Here is a 25,505-nt window from a genome sequence, read left to right as displayed (position 1 = left end):
TGGACGTGCGCACAGCCTCTCTCATATCACATGTGCGCATATGGGCCTACGTTATAAAATGGCTGTGGCCATTCGCGCGAGCCGGCATACGCATGGACATAGCATATACGCCGGTGCGGCTGTTTAAAAGTTACCATGCGAGGAAATAGAGGGAGCTACGCAGCCTCTGGTTTCTGTTTCCTAATCCTTACTGGAAGCTGCTCCCTTGTAATCCTGGTGGAAACCGAACTTGACGTTCCAGTTCTTTTCCTCCCACCACCCCCGGGCGTGCCAACTCTTAGACGGCAGTTCCTGGCCCTTGCGAGACGCCCAGCTGTAGGAACTGCGCCGAAGCTCCTGGCTTCCGAGCTTCTCCCACGTCTGCCACGCAGGCTGCTGTACCACTGCGTCTGAGGCATCCTAAGCCCTTGTGTATTCTTCTGCCTAGCGCTCTCAGCGCAGGGTACAGCTCCCCTGACACATACAGCTGCCTTCATTCAAGAGCCCAAGACGAAGGGCAGGCGGGCTCCGAAGGTAAGCGACACCTGAGAAGAGCCTGAGCTGCTTGAACGTCAGGCTTGTGTGTAACACACGACACTGCTGTTTGCAAAGCGAGTAAAATCGTAGGGGTGAATTTTAAAAGAGCTGCTTACGCTAAAAAGTGTGTGGGCCGAGTGCGAGCAACTCTTATTTTAAAACTGGAAAATTACGCGCCTAGATGCGAAAAAAGGGGCAGATTTGGGGCAGAGCCTGGGGGCTGTGGGGCAGAGCCAACAGTTCCGCATGTAAATCCTGATTTCCAAACCGGCGAGCGCGGCGTTCCGTTACCCGCGCATATTTCCTTCTGCTCTTTTTCAGGTGTAAGTCAGAATAAAACCCATTATAGCCAAAAACTGATTGGGTGAGGGGTCTGGGTAAACAGGGGGGAGTGCAGGTTGAAGAATGAGAGGGGTCTGGATGAACTGGAGAGAGACTGGGCAAACTGGTGGACTAAGTGGTCAAACTGGTTATTTCCTTCACGTGCGCATGTAAAAGTCCTGAAGTCCTAAGGAACGACACATGAACAACGTTGCCTTGCATAATTGCATAAAATAAGGTGCACACAAATGCGTTTTAGGCGTATTTTAAATTATACGCCTGCACTTGTGAAGATGATTTAAAGTTCCAGCGTATGTGAGCTTGCACACTCATTTTAAAGTTACCGTCCCTGATTCTTGTCGTGCCCTGGATTTTTACCTCTGGTTTTGCGCGTTTATGGCAGACTATTAGATGTGAATTCGAGCACAATAGCCAATAATACGTTGTAATACGTTATATTTATTTCCTGCCTTATCTTCCTTCCAGCTTGTTGCAAGATTCCAAGTTCTCTTCCCCTGTTGATTGTAACTTGGTCTTATTCCTACCTATTGTTATCTTCGTTCACTTGAATTGTTATTCCAGTTATACCCCTTGTTAAATGTAAACCGATCCGATATGGTTATTTACTATGAAGGTCGGTATATAAAACTGTTAAAAAAAAAAAATAAAATAAATAATAATAATAATATAGGGCACATTGACAAATCCACAAATAACTAACATCAGCATATATAGATAATGCATGGCCCCTCTAACCTTACGCTTATGTAAATGCACTTGTAACACTCCTATCACTGATGTCGGTGTGGAGTGTTCAAACCATGCGTCATGCTACCAAGATTACATCCAAAAATAGTAAGTATGTCAGCGTTTCCCAACCCTCTCCTGGAGGCACACCTAGCTAGTCAAGTCTTCAGGATTGCCCCAATGAATATGCATGAGGGAGATTTGCATACATTGGAGACCCAGTGTATACAAATCTATTCAATGCATAGTTATTACAGATCTCCTGAAAACCACACTGGTTACTAGGTGTGCTTCCAAACCTTGAGGTAGGTGAATGTTGCAAAAGCTCACGCAACAATCCTTGCATTGAAGTATCATAAAAATGTCACGGCTTGTAATCAACCGCCGTTAAAAACAGTCTTTCATTCAAACTTAAGACTCTTTTATTCTTGGAAAAAGTCCCAAACTTGAGCTATCAATAGGTAAAAATATCCCAGAAATGAATAACATGCTGACCAGACACTGGTGGTGGTTCGGCAGATTACTGATTCCTCTTCGGTGCCACGTGCTATAAATGTCTTTGAAATGCATCTCCTAAGCACCAACTCATTCATATGAAAATGTAGTGGAACTTTTGCGTACCTGCTATTTTGGGATATAATTGTTATGAGATAGATTTTTTGGATTTGATGCAATCAAGATTAACACACAGGACTGTTTAGCTCTATTGTGGTCCCCACTCAGTTGTCTCTTCTCCAAGCTGAAGAGCCGTAGCCGGTTCGGCCTTTCTTCAGAAGGGAGCGGATCCATCCCCTTCACCAGTTGCACCTTTTCTAGTTCTGCCATACGGCGTCTTTACTGAGATGGGGTAACCAGGACAGCACACAATACCGCGCGCATATTATAAAATCCAGGGTCAGCACACGCAAGGGGGTGTACCTTGCGCACGCCGAGCCCAAGGGGAGCCCCGATGGCTTTCCCTGTTCCCTCCAAGGCCGCTCCGAAATATAAATTTGGTAATTAGAACTTTGCAGATTTTATTTATTTATTTATTTTATTTATTTAAGTTTTTTTATATACCAACATTCAAGACGGTAGTCCCATCATGCTGGTTCACAAGAAACAGGGGTGCAATAAACTTTACAATTTGAACAATGGTGCAGAAAAGCAGTTACATGTAACAGGGAATCAATAACTAGGAGTAAGAAGGAAAATGAAGATCAGATAATTATATATATATATATAATATATATTAGAAAATTAGCAAGATTATAACACATCACATTAGCCTAGACTTGCGTTTAGGATTGCTAAAAAGCCTAACTAACCCTCCTGGCCCAGACCCAGGCGGAGAACCCCAGTCTCACCACTGCTGCAGATTCTCTTTGCCTCGGTCTGCAAGAGAAGCCTGAGGTTATGAAGGCTGTCTCTGTCACTCAGAAGCACACAGTTTGTTTCGGCGCCTTGCTGAGCCTGGAGAAGACGCACCTGGTCCCAGGCAGGCAAGTACCTTATTGAACTTGATTTATTCTTGTATCATTAGTTTGATATAGTATTTTTTTATTATTGTATTATTTTGTTGTGAACCACTTTGGGTCAAACATTATATAACAGAACGTATAACACATAAGACTGCCTGCAACACCCACACAAAGATACCTAATAGTAGATCTATAACTTTCCTGCAGTTAATTACTGCTGGTAAAATGTTGCCTTAATTAGAAGCAGAAAATCTGGTGAGTGGTTCATGCTTAAGATAAGGAAAAAGGTGGAAGACAGCGAATAATGGAGCCCCACCCAGGCACAGACACTGTTGTATGCCCTGAGCGTCAGACAGGCCTTGTGCAATCTGGGACTGCCCGATCACAAATTACATCCGGGAGCCACTCATGCTGGCAATCGCCAAATCTAAAAGCATTGGTTTGTATAATAACCGGGTGCACTCTGGAAAAACTACCAGGGATAAGACGCCGTCTACATCTTCCCCAGGACTCATTTCTCAGGTCAGAGCTGTGCCGGACGGCCTCCTGCAGGTCTGCTTGACTGGAGCCACTGGCAGTAGCAGGACGCAGAAGACGTCAGTGTGGGGACTGAGGCATCTCCTGAGGGAAGTCCAAGGGACCTGTGGTGTGAGGGTAAGATCTTTCCCTCTCTCTCTGGTTATGACTGCTAGTCTTTGTATTTCAGGGGTCACTTTGGCAAGCTGCTGTGATTTGGCACATAAGCCACAGGGCCTGCCAGCAGATTTTCACAAGGAAACTCCCCGTGGAGTTTCATGGTAACAGAGTAAATGTCGGCAGAAAACAAAAACCCCAAGTGGTCCATGCAGTCTGCCCATCAGCCCCTTTATTTTAGGTTTATTTTATCGTCAGGGTAATTGTGGCTCTGTGCAGGTCACCCCAGTCGCTCAGGTTATGCTTTTCTTCATCCCCACTCTTTACCACTAGGGAGGAGGGATCCTCGTGTTTCTCTCTTGCACTTTGTGAATTCCCTCACCGTCTCCTCTGGGAGGGCTTTCCATGCATTCCCACCCCCCCCTTTCTGTGGAAAAATACTTCCTGCCCTTGGTCCCGATTCTGCCCTCCTGGAATTGCACATTATGAACCCTCGTTCTACAGTTTGTTTTTCCCATTGAAAAAGGTTTAATTCCCGTGCTTTACTCAGGTATCTGAAGGTCTGTATCGTTATCGTATGGCCCCTGTCTCTGCTCCCCTCCAAGGTTTACAGATTTAGGGTCTTCAGTCTCCTCTCAGAGCTCTTTTGGTGCAGACCCCACACCATTCTGGCTGCCTTTAGAAACCTGAGCCAGTGAGAGAGAGAGAGCGGGTACATGTGCAAAGTTAAATCTCGGTACACACTCTCCCTCCCCCAGCCTCCCCCGGCTCCTCTTTCTCTGCAGGTATCCGTGTGCGTGCTATTCCCAGCACAAGTGCTCTTACCCTTAGTGGTGGGAAGAAAAGGTCATTTTCAAAGGGCTTTTTATGTGGGTACATTTTGAAAACTACTCTTCCTGAAAACTGACCCAGTTTTAACTTGCTTTTCAAAGGGAAGAAAGTCTGTGTGTGTCCCTCTAAATATCTTTTGTGCTTAGCATCACACCTAGACGTGACAGTCATCCCTTCCTCCCTCTTCAGCCTGGGAATTGTCATTTCCTCTCTCTTGTCCAGCATGATTCCTGGGGGTCCTCTCCTTCCCCCCCCGGTAGTCCTTTTTCCTCTTATAGGCTGCCATCCACTCTCACTCCCCTTAACCAAATCAATCATGGATTCCTCTCTCTCGCTCCATATCCTCCTTTTCTTCCTCCTCTCCCGTATCGTTCCCCTTACACTAGCAGCCCCAGTCATCTTTCCTTCTTTCTTCCTGTCGGCCTCTCCATTCCCTTTGTGGTGCAGCTCTCATTTCCCCTCTATCAGGCAATAGCAGAGCTTGCAGCAGTGGCAGGAGATGCTCTTCACCGCCGTTGCCTCCCAGCATTCTCTTGCTTTCCTCGGTTTGCAGCGGTGGCTGACGTCTGCCGTTGATGCCCCTCTTCCCTACTGTGCTCCCCATGCGTAGCAGTGAAATGTATGGCTCCTGAGGACTGTGATAACCCCTTCTCTTTCCCCTCTCCAGCAGATGTGTGGCAGTGAAGTTTGTGGTTCCTAATGGCTGGGACCAGCCTCTCTCTCTTTTGCGCTGCCTCCTCCTGGCCTGCAGCAATACAGATTGAAGTTTCTGAGGCAGCAATGCTCTCATTTTCCGGGCTTGTGGCAGTAGCCCAACCACTCGCTCTTTTCCTCCCCAGTTAAACTTGCTTGTGTGCCTTCCAGTGGACCCCCTGTGATGGTGTGAGGGACCCCAGGTTGGGAGCCACTGCTGTAGACCATCGGATTCAGCAGTCATTGGGAGTGACTGACCAAGGTTAATATTGTGCCTGTGGTCACAGACCATGGTTTTGAATGGTTGACCATAATTTTGATGACGCTGTCACTGCAATTGCTGATCCAATTTCACCTATTATCCGACAGCTCTGATCGGTCCAGCTAACCACTTCAGTTGCCCATGTTGTTTCTCTTTGAAACTTCGCAGCTGCTGAGAACGTGTGCTAAGAGCATCCGTGTATTTTGCATCTGGTATTTGCGTGAGTGGTGAAGCCGGGGCAGGGGAGGGGGGAGGCAAAACAGTGCACACACTTTTGAATATCAAAAAAGCCTCTTTTTAGCTCAGCTAAAAGTATGCACACTGTGGAAGCCCACAGGCAAGGCTGTGGATAGGAGTGGGCAGGTTAGGATCCTGTCACAGGCACGGGTGGAGGGAGGAGGGAGGAGGGACACTGGAGGCTGGAGACGAGAAGAGCAAGGCCTGGTCCCCCTCCGTATCCTCCTGTCCATCTTAGGACCTGCTGGTGAGCACCCCAAGCTGGCCGACAGTGGCCCAGCCTATCTCCCACCATGGGAGCTGCATAGCCAATCAAGGCGGGTTGAGGAAGTGCCGCGACTGTAGCGGTCCTCAGCATGCTGTGTTCCCTGGTTACGATCCTGCCCTCGTGTACCTTTAGCAGGGCAGGAGAATACAGATTTCAGACAGGCCCCTTTTACACGGGTGACTTGGTAGTTACTCAGGGAAATGGCTTTGAAAGTTGCTTCACATACATATAATTAGGGCTTTTGATTTTAGATGATTATAAGTTGTAAATTTAGGTGTTTCTTTTCCAGCTAATTAGGGTTTTTTTTAGGGTATAACAAATCGGTGTTTTGGTGACACAGGTGCTTTTGTTGGATATCTTTTTCGACTGAATCCTACACTTATATTTGTGCAGCTGAGATGTCATCAGCATGGAAGAGGCACTAAAACAGAGTGGAGGGTCCAGGGAAGGGGTGAGAGAGTACTAGGGGAAGTAGTGTTTTTCTGTTTATCCAATAAACACCTACCGTATTTTATTTTTTTTGCATGGGAGGAGTTTTAATCGCCGTTCATTGGTTAAAACCTAAAATCAGAAGCCTACATATAATAAAGTTTCAAAGATATCTGACCCACCCAGGTCCCGAGGTGGTTGGATAATGAAATAGTTAGGTAAGTCTAGCCCACGTTTTCGCAGGATCTTAATACGAGGAACTTTCCCCAGGTCAGCAGTGTACCTCTAATCAGTTATAATTCAATTCCTTGGACAGTATGTACAGTTTAGTAAAACAAAAAACTAATTGTGTCTCCTTTCGTTCTTATTAACAGGACAAATCCTGAACGTCTCACCATGATCACGCCAAGCACTGTGTACCCCAACCTTACAGAGACCGGGACGTCTAACCAGACAGGAGTGGAAGATTCAGTGGATGTTATGTTTAAAAACCTGACCGTTGTTGCCTGTTTTTCCGTTCTGATCTCCTTCTTTGGAATATTGGGGAATGGACTCGTCTTCTGGATTCTCTGCTTCCGGATCCGAAGGAACAGATACACCGTTTATGTCATGAACCTGGCAGTGGCCGACTTCCTCTTCCTGCTCTGCAACATAATCTTCCTGCTGTGCACCATTTACAGAATGCTTCATCCAAGCTCAACATTTCCAAACCAGGATCAATTTCTGTTAGGCCTGCAAGTCTTCCGTGATTTGGGGTTCAACGCTAGCATGTTTCTTCTGACAGCCATCAGTGTGGAGCGCTGCCTGATTGCCCTTTACCCCATCTGGTACCGCTGCCATCGACTAAAATGCCAATCGGCCATCGTGTGTGCCTCCTCTTCACACTGTCCTGCCTAGTGACACTGTTGACGCTTAATTTGCAATAAGGAAGTGTATGCAGCACCAGACACACAATGTACATCAGTGAGGATATTCATAGGGGTATTAATGTTTCTAGTCTTCATCCCACTCATGATTGTGTCCAGTCTGATTCTTGTCATCAAGGTCCAAAGAGCCACAAATCAATGTCCCTTGCCAAAGCTTTACATTGTCATTGTGGTCATAGTCCTCGTCTTCCTCATTGCTGTGGTGCCTGTTCACCTGTTATGGATTTTGTTGTACTTCAAGGTTCTCTCGTTCAATTTCCAAACTCTCGTATTCTTTTTTGCCATTGCCTTTGCAACTCTGTTAACAGCACCCTGAACCCCTTCATCTACTTCTTTGTGGGCGACGAAGAGAGCCTGGACTCCAGGCATCTGTCCATGCAGCCCTGGATAGGGTCTTCAATGAGAACGGAGAAACACCAGAGCTTGAGGAGAAGACTATTTCAACAACCACTAGCTGAGCGGAAATGTGATAGCGGGGCAGGCATCCTTTTTCTACCTCTGTGGACAGCTTTTGAGCAAGTGGACAAAGACTTTGAGGAATGTAGTTTAAAGGATTTTCTGGTTCATTTAAACAACAAACTTCATGTGGGGCTGCCTTTCAGCAGGATGCCATCTCCGCCTTCTTCCCTGATGCTCTCCTGCTTCTCGGATTGTGGCTGCTGCTGGCGAAGGGTGGAAAAGGGAAGCCATTGACATCATTGAGGAGCTCTGAGGCCTTTAAATTCAGCGTGCTGTGGGATACAGCTACCGGCTTGTTACCAGAGCCACGGGCCAAAGGAGCGTGCCCCTGTTTGTGAAGAGGAGGGCTCCTGTTTCACCCAGCGCAATGACGCTGGTAGAGGACCTTTAGATGTTCTCCTGTAGCATTCAGATATTTCTGCTGTGAGTGATCCTAGTGGGGACGTTACTGAAGAGTCTCTTAGTCCAGCTATGCACCCTTCTCCACTTCCCTCCCAGTCCTTTATGAGTGGTAAGAGGGATTTTACGTCAGCAGTTGGTCCCCCCAGGCCGAAGTGGGAGAAAATGAGATGGTCCTGAGGGGATCCTCTAGAGAGGCAGTATCTACTTCTACAGCAGAGGAAGGATTCAGGGCTCCATGTGGTTCCTCTACCGGATTCTGTGGGTGATCATGATTCTCTTTCCTGTAGTATCAACGAAACTTTGCAGCAAGTGGTTTCCCTCTCTCCAAATAAAGTGACTGTGGAACATGGTGTTTTTAATCCGTCGCCAGTAGCTAGTGGAAGAGTTCCTGTTGGTACCAGGATCCTTGTTTCAGAAGCTGTGTCCCTTCCTCAGGAGGGTGGGGTGCTTCAGAGTCCATGTAAGAACCTGCTAATGGCATCTTAAGGGACATTTGGAGAGCGGTGACAAGCACTGAAGCCTCCCTAGCAGAAGCCATTTGCCTCATCTTAGTATCCTTGGCCAAGTTAGCTGATCTTGAGCATAGAATGGGGTCAATTGAAACTCACGGGGCATCTATTTCCTCGGCGGTCATCTTTGGAAAAGATGATGAGATCAAATAACCTGTGATTGCTTTCACCCTATGAGTTTAAAAAATATTCGGCTGAAGTTATGCAGGTCTCTCAAGATAAAGGAATTTAATCTTTCCAAACGTTACTAGATCCCAGAAATGAAGAAGAGTATTAGTGAGGAGGCAGCTACCCCGGATGTGCTGATTTGTCAGCATCTTTAAGGAACTCTCAGGATATTGTCAGATCAGGAGCAGCCCTTGCTGGACCTTTCACCCTGGATTCAGATACGGATTTGGTCCCTAGACAATACTTTAAGTATAAGGATCGATTTCTTTGTGGGCAAAAGATCCTGATTTTTCCTGATGTAGCTGAGGAGACCCAAATGAGGAGGAGATTATTCTTGTAGCTTTAACAGTGCCCTTGCATTGGGAGTTTCCTTCTTTTTGAAGTTCCCATGTAAATGTATAATTGTTTTTCAGGGAAATAAGTTAACTTTTTCTGAGCCTTCTCATTTGGCAACATTTCTTTTGGATAAGTCCATCTGCATCTTAATCAGATTTCTTTTTTCCTATTAATCCCATGTTGGTAATTGGCATTTCAGTTTTATTATTAGGTTGGTGTCCCAAACAGTTGTGTTTTCTTACATTTATTTTCCTTCTCCCCCCTTTTTATGGAGACTTGAGATGTTTTATAATGTTGGTTTATAATTCATTTTTTCCTGGCTTTAATTCATGTATTTTGATGTACATGCTAATAAAGATTAAGTACAAAATAATGATAACTTCATGATCCTAAACTGCTGTCTTTAGTAGTATTTCAGTATTTCCCATCACAAGTCATTTTGTTGTAACAGATTTTTCCTATATATAGCCGTTCCCCCGTTCTGGTGCTTTATCCTAGATTAGGGTTGCTACAGGTCCGGGTGGGGAGGAAGAGTTATCTTCCGGGGCCTCTGGCATTTCAAGCCACTCTTCACTCTCCAAATTTACAGCTGATGTATCCCAAGTCTCTTGTCCTGTATGTTTGTCTTATTAGATTGTAAGCTCTTCTGAGCAGGGACTGTCTTTTTTGTGTGTTTGTACGGCGCCGTGTATGTCGTTTAGCGCTAAAGAAATGTTAAGTAGCAGTAGTAGTAGGTAGAGGACCTCCAAGAGTTGCCAAACTGTCCAGAAAAGGAGCAAAGAAGCCCCTAACAGTAAAGGTAGAAAGATTGACTCACACCAGTGTCCAGCCATACAGTTCACTCACTGGGGAAATAATCAATAGAGAATAATTCACTTGGTCTGGTGACGATGGTCAAATATGAATCTTTACAGTAAATCAAAAAGGATGATCCAAGCCACAATTTAAAAAATAAAAACATAAAAATGATGAAGGCAATGGAGACGCTGCTGAAGGAAAGGAGAGTGAATTATCTACAGTCAGAAGAATTGCTGGACCAGAGGCAGCAGGGATTCACCAAGGGAAGGTCCTGTCAGACAAATCTGATTGACTTTTTTGATTGGGTGACTAAGGAATTGGATCGAGGAAGAGCGCTCAATGTCATCTACTTGGATGTCAGCAAAGCTTTTGATACGGTTCCACATAAACAACTTAAACAAAACCCAAGTAAAACAGAAATTTCTCTCACCTGCCTGTATGCTGTGAAAATACCCAGCTCAAATTGGGTCCTGCACATGGGGGGGGGGGGGGGGGGGGAAGGCTCCCCATCCAAGGAAGCAAGGCAATGGACACACCTTTACTCAATAACCAGGAACACCATACTGCCCCCTTCTCACTCCACATTCCATCTGGGGTGCCAAAAACTGTTGTGGGCTGTAAAATAGCATTAGGGCCTGATTTTCAATAGCATTTATGTACTTAAAATTGGGTTTTACACGTGTAAATACACTTTACCCATGTAAGTGAGCTTTTGAAAATTGCTACAATAATGCTATTGAATTGACCATAGGACTTACCCGTGTAAGTGCACTTACATGAGTAAATGTCTTTTGAAAATTGCTATAATGTAGTTACATTTATACGTGTAACTCCTCTTGAAAAGTCACGTGTACATACTGGCAGGTTAAAGAAAAACTTTTATTTAAATAAAGTCTGGAAAATCCCAGGAGAGTACCATTATCAGCAAGGCAATTCAGAAGCAGACTCTGAGAACATACAATAGATTAAAAGGCTCACCATAGCTAATTTATACATCAATGAGCTAGTTTGTTTGCATAGCATTTTCCTAATTGGTTGGCATTATTTTATATCATATATGCTAATGAGAGTGAATGTTTATAAGTCATATGATTTCTTGTAAATTAAGCTCAGAAGGAACAAACAAAACTTAAGGCTATCCTTGACATACTTTTTGACTTTTGGCATACATTCTAGCATTTCAGCATATTCTGGCATTTCAGCAGCCTTGAATAGTTTTTCCAAGTCTGATCAGTGCAATTTCCCAGTGTAGTAATAATAGCTTCATAGGAAAACCTTTTCAAAGCACCCCTCCAGGATACATCCAAGGATATTAAGGAAATAAAGAACTGGCAGCTCTGTTGACTGACCTTTTCAATGCTTCTTTAGAGTCAGGAGTAGTTCCGACGGACTGGAGAAGGGTGGATGCGGTTCCTATTCACAAAAGTCCAGTGGGGTCTAGGTCATTATTCTGCTTCCTTCTTCCTCATTCCCAGCATCTGCCTTTCTGCTTCCTCCTCATATGGATAGACATGGCATAATGAGGAAGAGCCAGTATGAATTGAACAAAGGCAAGTTTTCATTACCAATCTATTAGATTTCTTTGATGGTATAAATACACCGGTGCATAAGAGTGAATCAGTTGATTTGATGTATTTGGATTTTCAGCAGACATTTGACAAAGTCCCTCTTGAAAAGATAGTAAATTAAAAAAGTTATGAAATAGCAGGCAATGTCCTATTGTAACTAAGGACATGAAACAGAGTAGGATTACATTATCAGTTTTCCCAAGGGACAGAGGTAGAAAACAGAATGCTTTAAGGATCTGTATTAGGACCGGTGTTTAACAAATTCATTAATGATCTGGAAAAGGGAGCAATGAGTGAGGTGATAAAAATTACAGATGGCAAAAAATATGCAAACTAGTTAAAAGAGACTATGAGGAATTTCAGAAGGACCTTCCAAGACTGGGAAACTGGAAATCTAAATAGCAGATTAAATTTAATGTGGACAAGTGCAAAAGAATGCACATAGGGAAAAACAATCCTAACTTTATTTAAATGTCTTTATGAATTTTTCAGAAAAATACAATCGAGAATTCTTGATAATAGAAACATACAGTTACAGAAGAAAAGAAAGTTAGTTACAAGGGGGAAAAAAGAACAAATTACTTCGACCACAATTGGGAGAGGACAAGTGAAAAGTTGCTAGACAGGAAAAACAATTCCTAAGATGAGAATCACATATTGGCAGTACTAGTAGATAACCAATGGGAGAAACCCTATTTTGCCAATTGAACTAGGTCATACTTCACTAAGCGTGTAAAAGAAAATTTCAACATAAAGGTAACACCCAAAACATTTGTCTTTTGTTTCATTATAAAGAGGCAAATCTTCCTTGATTGAGCAACTCTAGCTCCGTTGGGAAATAGAGCAGCCCTATGTCCCCTAAAAGTATTATTCTTACTGCGGAAAAAGATTTCATAGTCCAGTCCTTGTCTGGCTCTAAAGCAAAAACTAAATTATCTGCTAAAATAGAATTCCCAGATGTATTTATTTTAGGCTCTGCATTCCCCCATGAGGGGAGATAGAAGACTTTAGATATAGGGAGAATAGACTCAATAGGAACTTTCAATGCATCAGTACATCAAGGGAACAGTTTTTAAACAACTCTAATGGTGTTTTCAGCAAGGACTCTAGAAAATTAAACAGAAATGAATTCTAGAGTGATTCTCAAAATTTTCCAGCTTACAATGCAGGGCTTCTTTGTCCTTAAAGCTACATCACAGTTTTCAACCCTTTATATTATTTTTCTAAATTAACAATTCTTTCCTCTTGATTTTAAATGAACAGTGAACGGGAGCCTATCTGATTAGACAACTCTTCCAAAGAGGATAACGTGCTCTCGAGAACCACTTTGGGTACCCATTGAGTCTGTAAGTTGGGCCATTTTGAACCTCTATGAGGCCCTGGCCAAAGCTCACTAGGATGGGCCCCTCCCCATATACAATTTATGAACCATGGACTCATCAGATCCTTAAGACCAATATGATAATATAGCATGTTAATTAGCTATCTTACATCTTAGTAACATAGTATTGCCGGCAGGAAAAGAACGAATGGTCCATCCGGTCTGCCGAGATTCTTCACTACCTGGTGAGGGGGGAGACATTCAATTACTCTTAATTAGATGGGAACAATTCTGGATTTTTGAGCTACGATCAGTTAAACCTAAGGGTCTTAATGAGGTGATTAATTGGTACTCTGACATAAAAAGTAGACGTCATTTCCTCTAACGAATATAAATAGATCCGGTTTTGCGCCATGTTTTTAAAGAAGGATAAAAATGGTTCGTGAAGGCTGGAAAGCATTCTCAAAGGAGCACTATTGCCTAAAAAAATATAAAAGGCTGTGCAACACATGTGGCTGTTCCCTGTGGGTAGATGCAAAGCCTACTGGCACTCGTTATTCATTGAACTGTGAAGAAGGGACCAGTCCCCCTTCAGAACTAAGGAACCAATCTCCATTCAGAATATGCTCAGCTTGGAACTGGGCAGCTGAGAGAGAAATATGGGCTATTGTAGTCTGCCAGCCACTTTTTGTTTTTGTATTGGGCCGATGGCAGGGGGGTTCTGTGAGGCTCGGTGTTGCTTGCTGGGTAGTACAATATAACATGGCACCCATTCACTAGCAGCTTTCAGCTGCCTTTATTTCTACTTATGAAACAGTTTGTGGTAAAAGGGTTTGGAGCTGCTTATCATTTAGATCCAGAGGAAAAAAGGGGATGTTGGTGTAGAAAATCCCCTGGAAGCCAATAAGAGCAGTAGGGTCTCTGCTCAAACAGTGATCCACCATTCTGTGAGATAAAGTTTGTTATTTGCTGGAGTCTTTTTGGCTTTATCTAGATGTTATGTAATTTTGAATCTAAAGTCATACAGAATTAGTCCACAGGGTACGCGTGGGCTATGCCTGTGCTATTTATAAAGCAATACTTAAGGAAGGAGGTATTACACACACACACGCACAGCTGCCAGCTCGCAAGATTTCCTCACAGCCTGCCACATTAGAGCTGGCAGCGATATCGAGCCTCCTCTTACACTGCAGCCAGCAGCACTTCCTCCCACGCCCCGTGCTATTCAAGGAACGATTGAATGAAATTCCTTCCAGCATGGACACAGCTACCACAAGGCATGAACTTCAGGAAGTGCCATGGCATGGCTGTCCCAGGCTACAAGCACCAGGCCAGCCCATCTTGCTTCACTAGTACAGTTGGTATTACAGGTGTGTGTCAGAGACCGAGAGTCAGCTCAGGAGCTCCCCCTGGGCTCCTACTTATAGCAACCTGTGCACCATCAGCTGAGGCTCTGAGGCAGCTGGACACAGGATGCGCTGCTCTGGCATGGCTGGCACAGGTGAGCTGCACGTGTGGCTGCCTCTGTTTTAAAATAGGCGCTCGCAGAGCCTTTCATTACCTGACTCTGAGGGAGGTTTTTTTTAATGTGTGATAGGATGGGATCGCAGCCTGGTGTCTGAGTTTGAGATTCTGTTGTATGACTCTCATACATAATGCACAAGCTTTGGTATTTCTGGAAGAGGGTAATTTTTGTTCAGCTAAATTACCCATGGGCCTACATCACATGTAAGCTGTCCCTCCCGATGCAGCCCATGTGTTGGGGACCAATATTCCAATAAAATTTGCTATGTACACATTCTGAGGACATTTATTCCTTATTATAAATATTCACTCTGTGGCTTTTGGACCATCTGTATATATTTTATTGCCGCACACCTGTGACCGTGGTCCTCTTACTACTCTCCAAACAAAAATAATATTCAAATTCTGATGTCTTCTCATTAATTGCAACACAAATTCCCTCTGTTACCAGTAACATTGTGAAGTAATACAAAACCCTGCAAAACAGGCAGAGCAAACCTGCTATACTGTAACTCACTAACTGCAAGGTACGGAGAGCGAATCCCATCCGTTAGGAAACCTTGCTAACCCGATTAGCTAGCAATGATGCATGACGTCATCACAGGGGGACGCCCCTGTGATGATGCATGACGTCATCACAGGGGGACGCCCCTGTGATGATGCATGACGTCATCACAGGGGGACGCCCCTGAGGTTGGCGCCATTGAAGGTACTTGAAGCATTGCCTCTGCCTAATCATATTGTGCATTGCTCCAAGCTCTAGGGATGGAGTAATAACAAATCCTAATCACAGTAAATAGTAATTGTAGCAGGGATTAGAACCCACACAAGTAGTTTTCACAGGGGTCAAGGTGGGCTTTTAGCACATTCTGAGTCCTCCCCCAGTTTTTGGGTCATCCTCCTTTTTTGGATGGGTTTTTGGCCCTACAAATACTGCAGGGCCGAGCAGTCTGGGATGTCGCAGTGCAGAGAGGAGTGAGGAGAGTTCTCAAGGCCTTGCCATTTGAGGTGGATTTTAGGATCAAAGGTTCTGAGAAGATCTGATCCGTTTGGAGAGTGACATTTGATGTTCTGGAGCAGTTCCTGGCTGGTAGGGAAGGCTCCCCTAGAAGGAAGGGCTGGATCCCTGCCTTGGACTGTTGAGAATGGTTTTAGAGATTTCATCTGGTTTTCTGAGCTAGGGATTATGCTGTCAGTGGAGGAGAACTTTCCTACCTTATTGGGGAGGGTATATTGGACTGGGACACAGCTGAGAGAAGGAGGATCACCAGAAGAGGCACCACGGACAAAGCAACGTGAATTTTTGATTTGCATTTTTCTCACCTTATTTATGGTTTTTGGCATCCTAGCCTGGATATTACATTTTAAGTGAACGTAAACCTTTTTATGATTTGAACACCACTCTTGGACTCTGAGTCCTCACTCAAGTGGGCTCTTTTGGATCAACCTAATCCCTGTGCCGTGAATGGTGAGCAAAGAGTGAGAGTGACGGTGCGGCCTGGTCACCCCAGCACAGCGCCTACGGCCCCGGAGGCTCAGACCTCCTCCCTGCTGGAGGACCCCAGCCCCAGGGCTGACGTTTGGGGTCGGCATGTGAGAGAGGTCCGGGAGAGTAAGACGGCTCTGGGACTTTGCTGTAGCCCCTGCATCAGGGACCCTTCACTGGGGAGAGGGTTACAGCATAAAAATAATTTGGATTTCTATAGCACCTGTTCTCAGAAAAGGGTCTGGAGACACGCCGCGGTCTTAGCACTTCAGAAAGAGATTCGCCTCAGCCTCAGCCACCTCCGGGATAAACTGAGGCACAGGCAAATAAAAGTGACATGCTCAGAGTATCAGCGCCAGGGGTGGGATTGCAACTCATACGCCAGGAATCTGCCTCATGTTTTAGTTGCATAAGTTCCTGGAGCCTCCCTTTTCTACCCGCTGCGCTCACTTCATTTCTGCACGGTGCATCTGTGCTCTTAATGGATTTTGGGGTTGACAATCCTGCTTCTCCAGTGAGGGAGGCAGGACTGCATATCCCAGAATGCACCGAGAGGAGCGGTAATACAAACAGGAGGTTTTCATTTACACCCCCAGCTACTCAGGCTCCTGAATCCATGCAAGGACACCTTGTTAGTAAGGTACTGTGACTCAAAGCAGCTCCACCTCCGATCTTCTGGTTTCTATGAAATGAGAATGAGGGCAGATTGAGCGAGGGGAGCCACCCATCACTGAATGTGGCCGAGCACCGCACAGAGCCAGAGAGCGAGGCTGCTGAGCAGCCCAGTGCAAGAGATGATAAGCAGCAGGGTCAGGTGAAGCCGGAGCAGGGGAGCAGGACAGGGGCAGTGAGCGCAGCTGCTGCTGCGGGATCATGGCAGGGTCCCAGGGCCCCCAGCCGAGCACACAGGCTTCAGAGCAGAGTTATCTCTCCGCTGGACATCTATGGGGGAAAGTGCAGAGAGCAGCTGCTGTTACTGCCACCCGGCACAGGTAAGTGCCCCAGGGAGGGGCAGGTCGCTGAGAAGCCCCTAGAGGCAGTTGTTTTGGACGCCACCTTGTTGGTGGAGGGCAGGTAATGTGACCTTTGATGGTCAGGAAAATGTTGCCAAATGACTGATAGGGGGAGGGGAGAGGTAGGGAGCGGGAGCTGTAGGGGGAGAGAGGGGAGGGCAGAGCTGAGTGCTCCTATGGTGCAGCTTTCCAGGGAAGCATCAATTCATGGAAAACTAAAGGGACCGGGAAAAGTAGGAGCTCCAGGAGACGGGAGAAGCCATAGTGGTGTAAGTTAAAGTAATAGAGCTTCCTCCTTGTTGGGAATGCGGGTGTGCGAGGCGTTGGGGATCATTCGGAAAGCAACGGAAAATAGAAGGGATCATGAAAATGCCTCTGCGCCGTTGCATGGTGAGAGCGCACCTTGAGCACCGCGCGCAGTTCTGGTCCCCGCATCCCGAGAAAGATCTAGAGGAACTAGAACAGGAGCAGAGAAAGGCGACTAAAACGGTAGAGGGGGACGGGTGCGCTCCCAGGGTGTGGGGCCTTCAGCTGAGCGAGGATGTACTACAGGTTTATAACCTCAGGAGTGGGGTGAAACACGGACATGGGGATCACTTATCTGCCCTCTGAAATAGTAATAAAGCCAGGGGTCGCTCCATTGAAAACAGATCGCAGAAAGTATTTTTGAACTCGACGCACAATTAAGCTGTGAGACTTGTAGCTGTAGGATGCGGTGAAGGCAGCTGGCAGAGCTGGGTTTTTAAGTTTCTGGAGGAAAAGTCTATAAACAATTACTCGGGGAAAGCCACTGCTTATCCTTGGAACGAGCAGCAAGACGTTGGGTGGACTCTTTGGGAGCTGTGGGATATTTCCTAAAGACCCAGACTGGCCACTGTCAGAGAGAGAGGAGACCGAGGCTGCTGGATGACCCGGCCTGGCACATCTTGTGTTCCTATAGGACTTATCCCACTGGGGAGGTCTTACTATAACAGCCTGAAGAGTGTAAACGCAGACGTCTGCCCAAATTTTCAAGGTGGACTTATGTGTGCAAGTCCTGCTTTAAAAATGAGTGGGTGTACGCATGGATGTACGACTGCCTGGCAGCAGGTCTATGTGTGCATTTACCCTCATCCATTCAAATCCAGAGAGTACGTACCCTGGGCCAGAACCGGGAGCAGCAGACAGACAGGACTACGCCCCCCTCCCCCTCCCCCTCCCACTTACCAGTGTCTGCTCTGACACCCCCCCTCCCCCTTACCAGTGTCTGCTCTGACACCCCCCTCCCCCTCCCACTTACCAGTGTCTGCTCTGACACCCCCCCTCCCCCCTACCAGTGTCTGCTCTGACACCCCCCCTCCCCCCTCCCACTTACCACTGTCTGCTCTGACACCCCCCTCCCCCTCCCCCTCCCCACTGTCTGCTCTGACACCCCCCCTCCCCCCTCCCCCTTACCAGTGTCTGCTCTGACACCCCCCCCTCCCCCCTCCCACTTACCACTGTCTGCTCTGACACCCCCCCCTCCCCCTTACCAGTGTCTGCTCTGACACCCCCCCCCCCCCCCTCCCCCTTACCACTGTCTGCTCTGACACCCCCCCTCCCCCTTACCAGTGTCTGCTCTGACACCCCCCCTCCCCCCTCCCCCTTACCACTGTCTGCTCTGACACCCCCCCTCCCCCTTACCAGTGTCTGCTCTGACACCCCCCCTCCCCCTTACCAGTGTCTGCTCTGACTCTGCACCTTCTCCTTTAGCTGTAAAGGCACAGCTGTCCTTATAAAGGTGGCAGCTTCATCCAAGCCCTCTCTTTCTCTCCCCTCCCACCCCTCCTATCCAGCATCCCCCTCTTTCTCTTCCCCTACCCCATGCCCAGCAATCCCTCTCTCTTCTCCTCCCCCCTTCTCCTGTATTCCCCTCTCCACTCTGTGCTCTGTCCCCCTCTTTCTCCCCCTACTTCTTGCGCTGCAGACCTCTTACCTCTTGCCCTAGGTCTTCCCCTTTCTCCCCCCCCCCCCCCACTTCTTATTTTGCATCCCCCGTTCACCCTCACCCACCCCTGCCCAGAAGCAGGAGTCTCCTCTCCCCACCTAGCAACAGGCATCCCCTCTAAGGTTGCCAACAGGCTCCAGATTTTCAGGCCAGGTTGATCCAGTCCTGGTTTTACCCCATTGCATGCTGGGACTTCATTTGATTTCCTTATTGCATTCCCTAAGAAAAGCAAGGCTCTAAGTCCCTGTGTCTTAGAGAGAGAGAGAGAGAGTGTATGAGTGTGTTAATGAGTGAGTGTGTGTGATAGTAAGTTAGATAAGAGTCAGGGTCTTAGAGTAGGGGTGCTCAAACTGGTCCTACAGGACCCCCCTCCCCCCAGTCAGCCTGGTTTTCAGGATACCCCTTATGGAATATTCATGAGATGTATTTGAAAATATTTCTCATGCATATTCATTAGGGATATCCTGAAAACCCAACTGGCTGGGGAAGACAGTAGGATCCTTGTCTTAGAGAGAGTGTATGAGTGAATGTGTTAGTAAGAGTGAGTGTACATGAATGAGTGTACATCTGAGTGAGTGTCTTAGAGAGAAAGTGTGTATTGATACTCCAGCTAGCTTGTTGGCTGCACTTGGGGTGCTACGTTGCCAGAAACCCTGGGGGGGGGGGGGGGAAGCTGGGCTTCCCAGGCCCTTAACATGGACGTGTCAGAGCAGCCTTCCATCCGTCACCAAATACTGGGGGTCTTGGCAGTGCACCATGGGAAAAGAAAGATAACATAAGGGGTTGCACCACACTCTCCATTCACTGTCCTATGATCAAACTGAAGAGTCTCTGAGTTCAACAAAACATTTAGCTTAAAAATCCAACTCCGGGCAGTAAATGAGAAAATCTAAAACAGCAAATGAAAACTCAGTGTTAGCAAACCATCCTACTTTACTTGGAGATCTTCTCTCTCCTGCATCAGGATCCATGTCCAACAATCCTTCCTCTTGGAGAGTAGGATATCCCCCATTGTAGTTCCAGCATGCAACACTCAGGGGGACGGCCATGCCAGAGCCCTCGAAGGGAGGAGCTGCCTTTGCATGGGACCTCCCTCTAACCTATTCCCTCAGGTTCACCCAGGTCCCTGTCACATAAACTTGCTATAATCATAACAGCACAAATGCCCAGGACTCACACAGTAAGAACCTTAGTTCAAGGCCTGTGGCTTCTGTCAGCTAAAGGCCTTTGCACAAACAACTCATTCACTTTCTAACCACTTTTACTGCTTAGTCTCTCACTAGATTTCTCCGTTTGCCACAAGTCCAACTTGTCTTACCAGATGCTCTCTTTGGTTTGTTTTTTTTTCTTTTTATGAACAGATTCAGCACTTACCCCACATCCATGGACACCGCCAGGCCTGGTTTCATTTCTAGTGCATGGCGTTTGTGTGATCTGAAACGGCAAACCCTTCCCTCCATCCCCATTCCCAGCCTGGTCACCTCTCTGCAAATGCCACATCTGAGAACCTTTGAGTTGTAGTCTCTCTGAAATTTGGTGTGGATTGGAGGAAGGGGTACATTCATCAGCTTCCTGAAACTGGCACCCCCAGCCAGGAAAAACTACCAGCTTCACTCACGCCACCACTGCCTGTAGCTTCACTCTTTTCTTCTCTCCTCCTTTTCTAACTCTTAATTTCCATCCCTGCCCCTCCACATCCTCTCCTCCTCTCTTACCTTCCATTCCTTCCCCAGCCTGACCCCACTGACAGGGGAGCAGCCCTGGGGGCCGAGCACTTCAAAACGCTGCTTCCTACCTGTATCTCCCACATGGTTCAAACAGTGTAACGCACAGGAACGAGAGGCCCCCGTAGCAGGAAGCAGCATTTAGAAAACACTGGGCCGCCAGCACTGCGCTATATATATATATTTTTTTGTAGTGGGCACAACAAGAGGCAGAATTGATAGCAATCTTTCTTCGCCCCCCCCCCCCCCCCAGGCCCTATCAGAAGAGGGACCAACGTGCTTTAGTTTTGACGAGAGTAGATTACTGTAATGTTCTCCTCATGGGCCTTGCTGAAAAGTATTTACATAGTGCGTGCCACACTAATGCAGAGTTATCTGGGACTGGAGCTTGCAAGAAAGGCTCAGCCTCACCCTACAGTCATTGCCCTGCTTGTCTGTCAGATACCTGTAACCCCCTCCTCTGTGGGGACCCTCCCAGGATGCAGAGGCACACAGTCGTCCCTCGAGCCCACCTTCCTCACCACCATCACGGTCCATTCGCCACGGAGTGCTGGGTTTGTTTCGGCGGCGAGGAGGATAAACCCCCCAGGGGCCGGAGGCTCGTGGGGGTGGCAACAGCACGCAGCCCCGCACTTTTATTTATTTTACTCTCTAGGTCCACTCGCCCTTGAGAAGTCCTTGCTTGAAGGTCCCCTTTGAATGAAAGACGCTGGACACTCTGGTGAGGTGTTAAACAAAGATTTCCTGCAACCAAAAATATTAAAGTCCACTTCACAACTAGACAATCTTTGCACAAAAATAAACAGCCCAAAAGTGCCTCTTTTCCCGTTTCAATAGCTGAGACAGTGTCCCTTTGGATGGCAAGACTAGGAAAAGCCTCAACATTTGAGTGATAGTGAGTGGGCTGCTAGTGGGGCTGGATCTCCTGGCTCTTTCTCTGATGGAGAAAGCTTGCATTTCCGGTGGTAGAATCTCCCCGAAAATATTCAAAATCCCAAACTCTGTCCTCCCTTTCTGTAGTTAAGAACTGGCGGCAAAAATTTATCCCAAAACAAACTCTGAAAAAAGTCCTGCTTTCTTTTTCTCTGGCAGTATCCAGAGGGAGTCACAGCAGCTTCCTGAGCTCCCAAGGTTAGGGGAAAAATCCTCCTTGGTCAGGCACAGACCACCAAAAGCAAAAATCTCTGAAAACAGCAGCTCTGCCATCTCTTTCCAGCTCTTCTTCCACTCCTCCCCGGCAATCCCTTCCAGACTGTGGGGTCAGGGCAGAGCCTCTTCCCTTGGATCAGGCTGTGAAGCAGCCACCGAACTCTCCTTCAACTCAACACCTCAAAAGCTCCAAACAAAAATGCAACTTCCCTGGCAGTTCTACTCAAAAAACACACACACATGCCTTGTCTATAAAGATTGTAAACACAACTCCTCAAACCTTACACCCCAACAGCCGGGTCACGCTGCAGGGAAATGGTGTTACTTAGCTCATTGATATGGAAATGGTGTTACTTAGGTTATTGATATCTTATATATTTTTTGTTGCAAATAAACAAATTCTTCAAAACTTTGTACATCCAAACTTTATATATCCAACAGTACTTAGCTTATTTGTCATCTGGGCGAGATTTACAAACAAAGACTCAGCAGTCAAAAACCCAACGCTGGCAGCGTTTCAAGAGTGTGCTCAGCTCCTCTCTGCTTCAGGGGACCTCGCCATTTCACCCAACCAGATCCTTGTTTCTGCAGGTCAAAAATGCAGTCAATGAATTTAAGCTATGAAACAGCCAATCACATTGTAAAATTGTGCTGAAATGTCAATCAGAACAATAGATAGCCAATGAACTGAAGCCAAGTCATGAAATGTTAAACCAATGCCAACACTTCTGATAAAACGTCCAATGCTGCTTGTTGGGGCACCTTGGTATATAAAGAAACAATATCCAGCGTCACTAACCAACTATTTTTTGAGCCTGATTGTAGATCATTCACTTTTCGCATAAAATCAGATGTATCCTGTATATAAGATGGTAACAATCTTGATTCTTCCATTACAAATAGATCTACAAATTTGGCCAAAGGCTCCACAAAGAACCTCAACCAGATATACCAAAGGTCCACAAATCTATGTCTGATCCACCCTTATGGCCGATTGTATCTGGTCAAGGGTCTATGTTGGAGTGGGTTTCAGGCTTTGTTTTGGGGGGCAGACGAAATAAAATTGTCCTGAACCACAGGAAAACGAAATTTCCCACGGCGGGTCGATAACGAAGGCTGAACCAAAAGGTTCGGCCGAATCACATCTCTAATAATAAATACATGCCAAGCCTCATGCTGTTACAACATGTTTAATCCTCCGTATTCTGATTAAAAAGAAGAAAAATCCTGCTGGAAAAGAGGAGACGGGACTGTTTCAGAAATCACTTTATTGATCTCCGTATTTAGGTGTCTTGAGCATTGATCTGTAAGAGGGAGCGACGACTTCTCTTAGGGGGTCTGTGGGTGTGGGGTGAGGGAGGTGGAAGGGTGGGGATATTTTGAGGGCAGGTGGATGGGGGTGTGGGTAGGCGCAGGATATGCAGGGAGGGGCTGTGGTAGGGATGTTTGAAGGTGTATTGGTGTAAGGTTATACACAGGGGCTTGTGTGTATGCGGTGTATGCATAAGTGGGGGGTGAGTGTCTGTGGGGGGCAGGTGTGGGGGTACGACGTGCGCCTGTGTGTCTTGAAAGGTGGAGGGGGGGAGGGAGGCAGCTTTGAAGACACCTTGGTTCCTTCCTTCATCAGCTGCTTCAGCTATTCTTTCCCGTCTTTTTCTGTGTCTGTCTGTGTTACTCTGCACCAAAGGCTTCATACGTGCCCTCCCCAAAGAGCTTACCCTTTTTTTTATTTGTCATGCCTTCCCAAAATGGCCTTGCATGTAAGACTGTGCAGAAGTCAAGGTACAGACTGCTCCCCCCCCCCCCCCCCCCCGACACTGAACAGACAGCAATACATAGGAGAAATCCCTGGCTGCATGGCAATCGCTCCTCCCTCTCCAGACCTCCAGCACCTTTACAGCTTATGCAGTCTAGAAAGTTAATATCCAACTTCATTTTTGTTTTGGCCAATAAAAGGTTATGCAACCTACACAGATTTCTCCAGGATCAATGCGGATTTTAGAACTCTGCACCCCAGTATGGAAACTCTGATAACATAACTTGCATTTATAGCTTCCTTCCAAACAGAATCCAAATGAGCAAACCGAAGAATAACGTGGGCTCCAGAAATATGTTACCTTTCACTCCATCTCAGACCCAGGCTTTACATTTTAAATTAAGAAAGGGTGCGCTACGCAGTTTGACCTTAGCACCCTGCATCACCGAGTAATTGCTAATATATTGATTAACATGCAATTTGCATGCAGCCAGGCTAATCCTAGCACGAGTTTGGAGTGGATTCTCTCCATGCAAAAAATCCTATTAAATACCAGGTTTAAGTTAGAGCTGAAAAACCCATGCTAAGCACAGTTTAAAACCCACGCTAAGGTCAACGTGCCTTATTACGTTGGCTTGTGTGTGAGCACAGCTCATTCAAATAAGACTAATTGTGTCCCCACTCCCACTCTTGACAGGACAGACTGAGGAGGAGAGAGCAGCATGCCTGGAGTCACTCCCGCCCTGGCAGGCTTGAGCACTGCCCCCTCCAATGTTACAAACGCAGATGGGTTTAACGTGACAGATGCAGGAAGCATTGCAGTGCCCAGAACGGAAATCATCTTCGGCCTGTCCTTCCTTACTTTGCTCATCGTGTTCTGCGGGCTCCTTGGAAACGGCATCGTCATTTGGTTCCTTGGCTTCAGGATTCCAAAGAACAAATTCACCGTCTACATCCTGAATCTGGCCGTGGCCGACTTCCTCTTCCTCATCAGCGTGTGGGTTTTGCTTGTGTACCTTCTGTTCAAGCACTTTGGCCACCCGATCTCGGCCGCAGACAAAAGGAATATCACCACGGCCATGGGTCTCCTAAGTGATTTCGGATTCAACGCGGGCATCTATCTCCTGATGGCCGTCAGCTTCGAGAGATGCCTGTGTGCCCTTTACCCAATCTGGTACCGATGCCGGCGTCCGACGCACCAGTCTGGCATGGTGTGTGCCCTGCTGTGGGCGCTCTCGTGCCTGGTGACCGGATTGGAACAATTCATCTGTAATGGCGGGGAATATAAAGAGCCTGGGTCTGAGCCGTGTACGGCGGTCTACCTGTTCACCTCCACCTTGTTCCTGGCCGTCATTGTGCTCATGATCCTGTCCAGCCTCACCCTCATCATCACAATCCAGCAGGTCTCAGAGCAATATTACTCGTCAAAGCTCTACATTGCCATCGTGGCTTCAGTCGTGGTCTTCCTGGTTTCGGTTGTACCCGCCCGGCTCCTGGGTCTTCTGCTGTACTTTAAGGTCCTGTCGTCGTACTTCCTCATGTTCTATTTCTTTTTGGTAATAAATTTCTGCTCTTCCGTCAACTGTGCTGCCAATCCCTTCATCTATCTCTTGGTGGGGAGCCTGAAGAAGTGGAGGTTCGGGGGATCTTTCCTTGCGGTGCTTCAGAGGGTCTTCAAGGACGAATCAGGGACATCAGGACAAGAACGGGAGACCACCTTGAATCAAACGTACCTGAGATGAGAGACCCAGGGAAGGGGCTTCGGCTGTGGTTCTTCATCCTGCCTCCGTGAATTGAATCGTCCTGATTGTCAGGAATACCAATGAGTTCTGAGAAAGCTCAGGAGGACAATTATGCGAACAGTACTTCTCTCATTGGAGCCAGGTTCAGTATCTTGGGAGACTCGTGATTTAGGAAATTGGCAAAAGGCTAAGAAAATGGTCATCCCTGGGTTACTGGTTCAGATCTGGCTTCAGGCTGGTAGTGACTAGGGTTGTGCATTT

The 25,505-nt window shown here is 46.7% G+C and overlaps 1 protein-coding gene and 1 pseudogene across 1 annotated transcript; both read left to right on the top strand.

Annotated features, from left to right (window-relative positions):
- Nucleotides 1-410: 410 nt before the first annotated feature.
- LOC115075479 lies at nucleotides 411-8,853 on the top strand (annotated as a pseudogene).
- A 15,371-nt stretch (nucleotides 8,854-24,224) lies between these two features.
- Nucleotides 24,225-25,244, top strand: LOC115075323 (proto-oncogene Mas-like). Its single transcript, XM_029575617.1, has one exon. It carries the CDS (start codon nucleotides 24,225-24,227, stop codon nucleotides 25,242-25,244), a length of 1,020 nt encoding a protein of 339 aa, XP_029431477.1.
- The last annotated feature ends 261 nt before the right edge of the window (nucleotides 25,245-25,505 follow it).

The sequence above is a fragment of the Rhinatrema bivittatum genome, chromosome 13 (assembly GCF_901001135.1).
Source record: "Rhinatrema bivittatum chromosome 13, aRhiBiv1.1, whole genome shotgun sequence".
NCBI lineage: Eukaryota > Metazoa > Chordata > Amphibia > Gymnophiona > Rhinatrematidae > Rhinatrema > Rhinatrema bivittatum.
The sequence above is the reverse complement of the archived record's forward strand: the minus strand, read 5'-3'. Positions and strand labels throughout refer to the sequence as shown.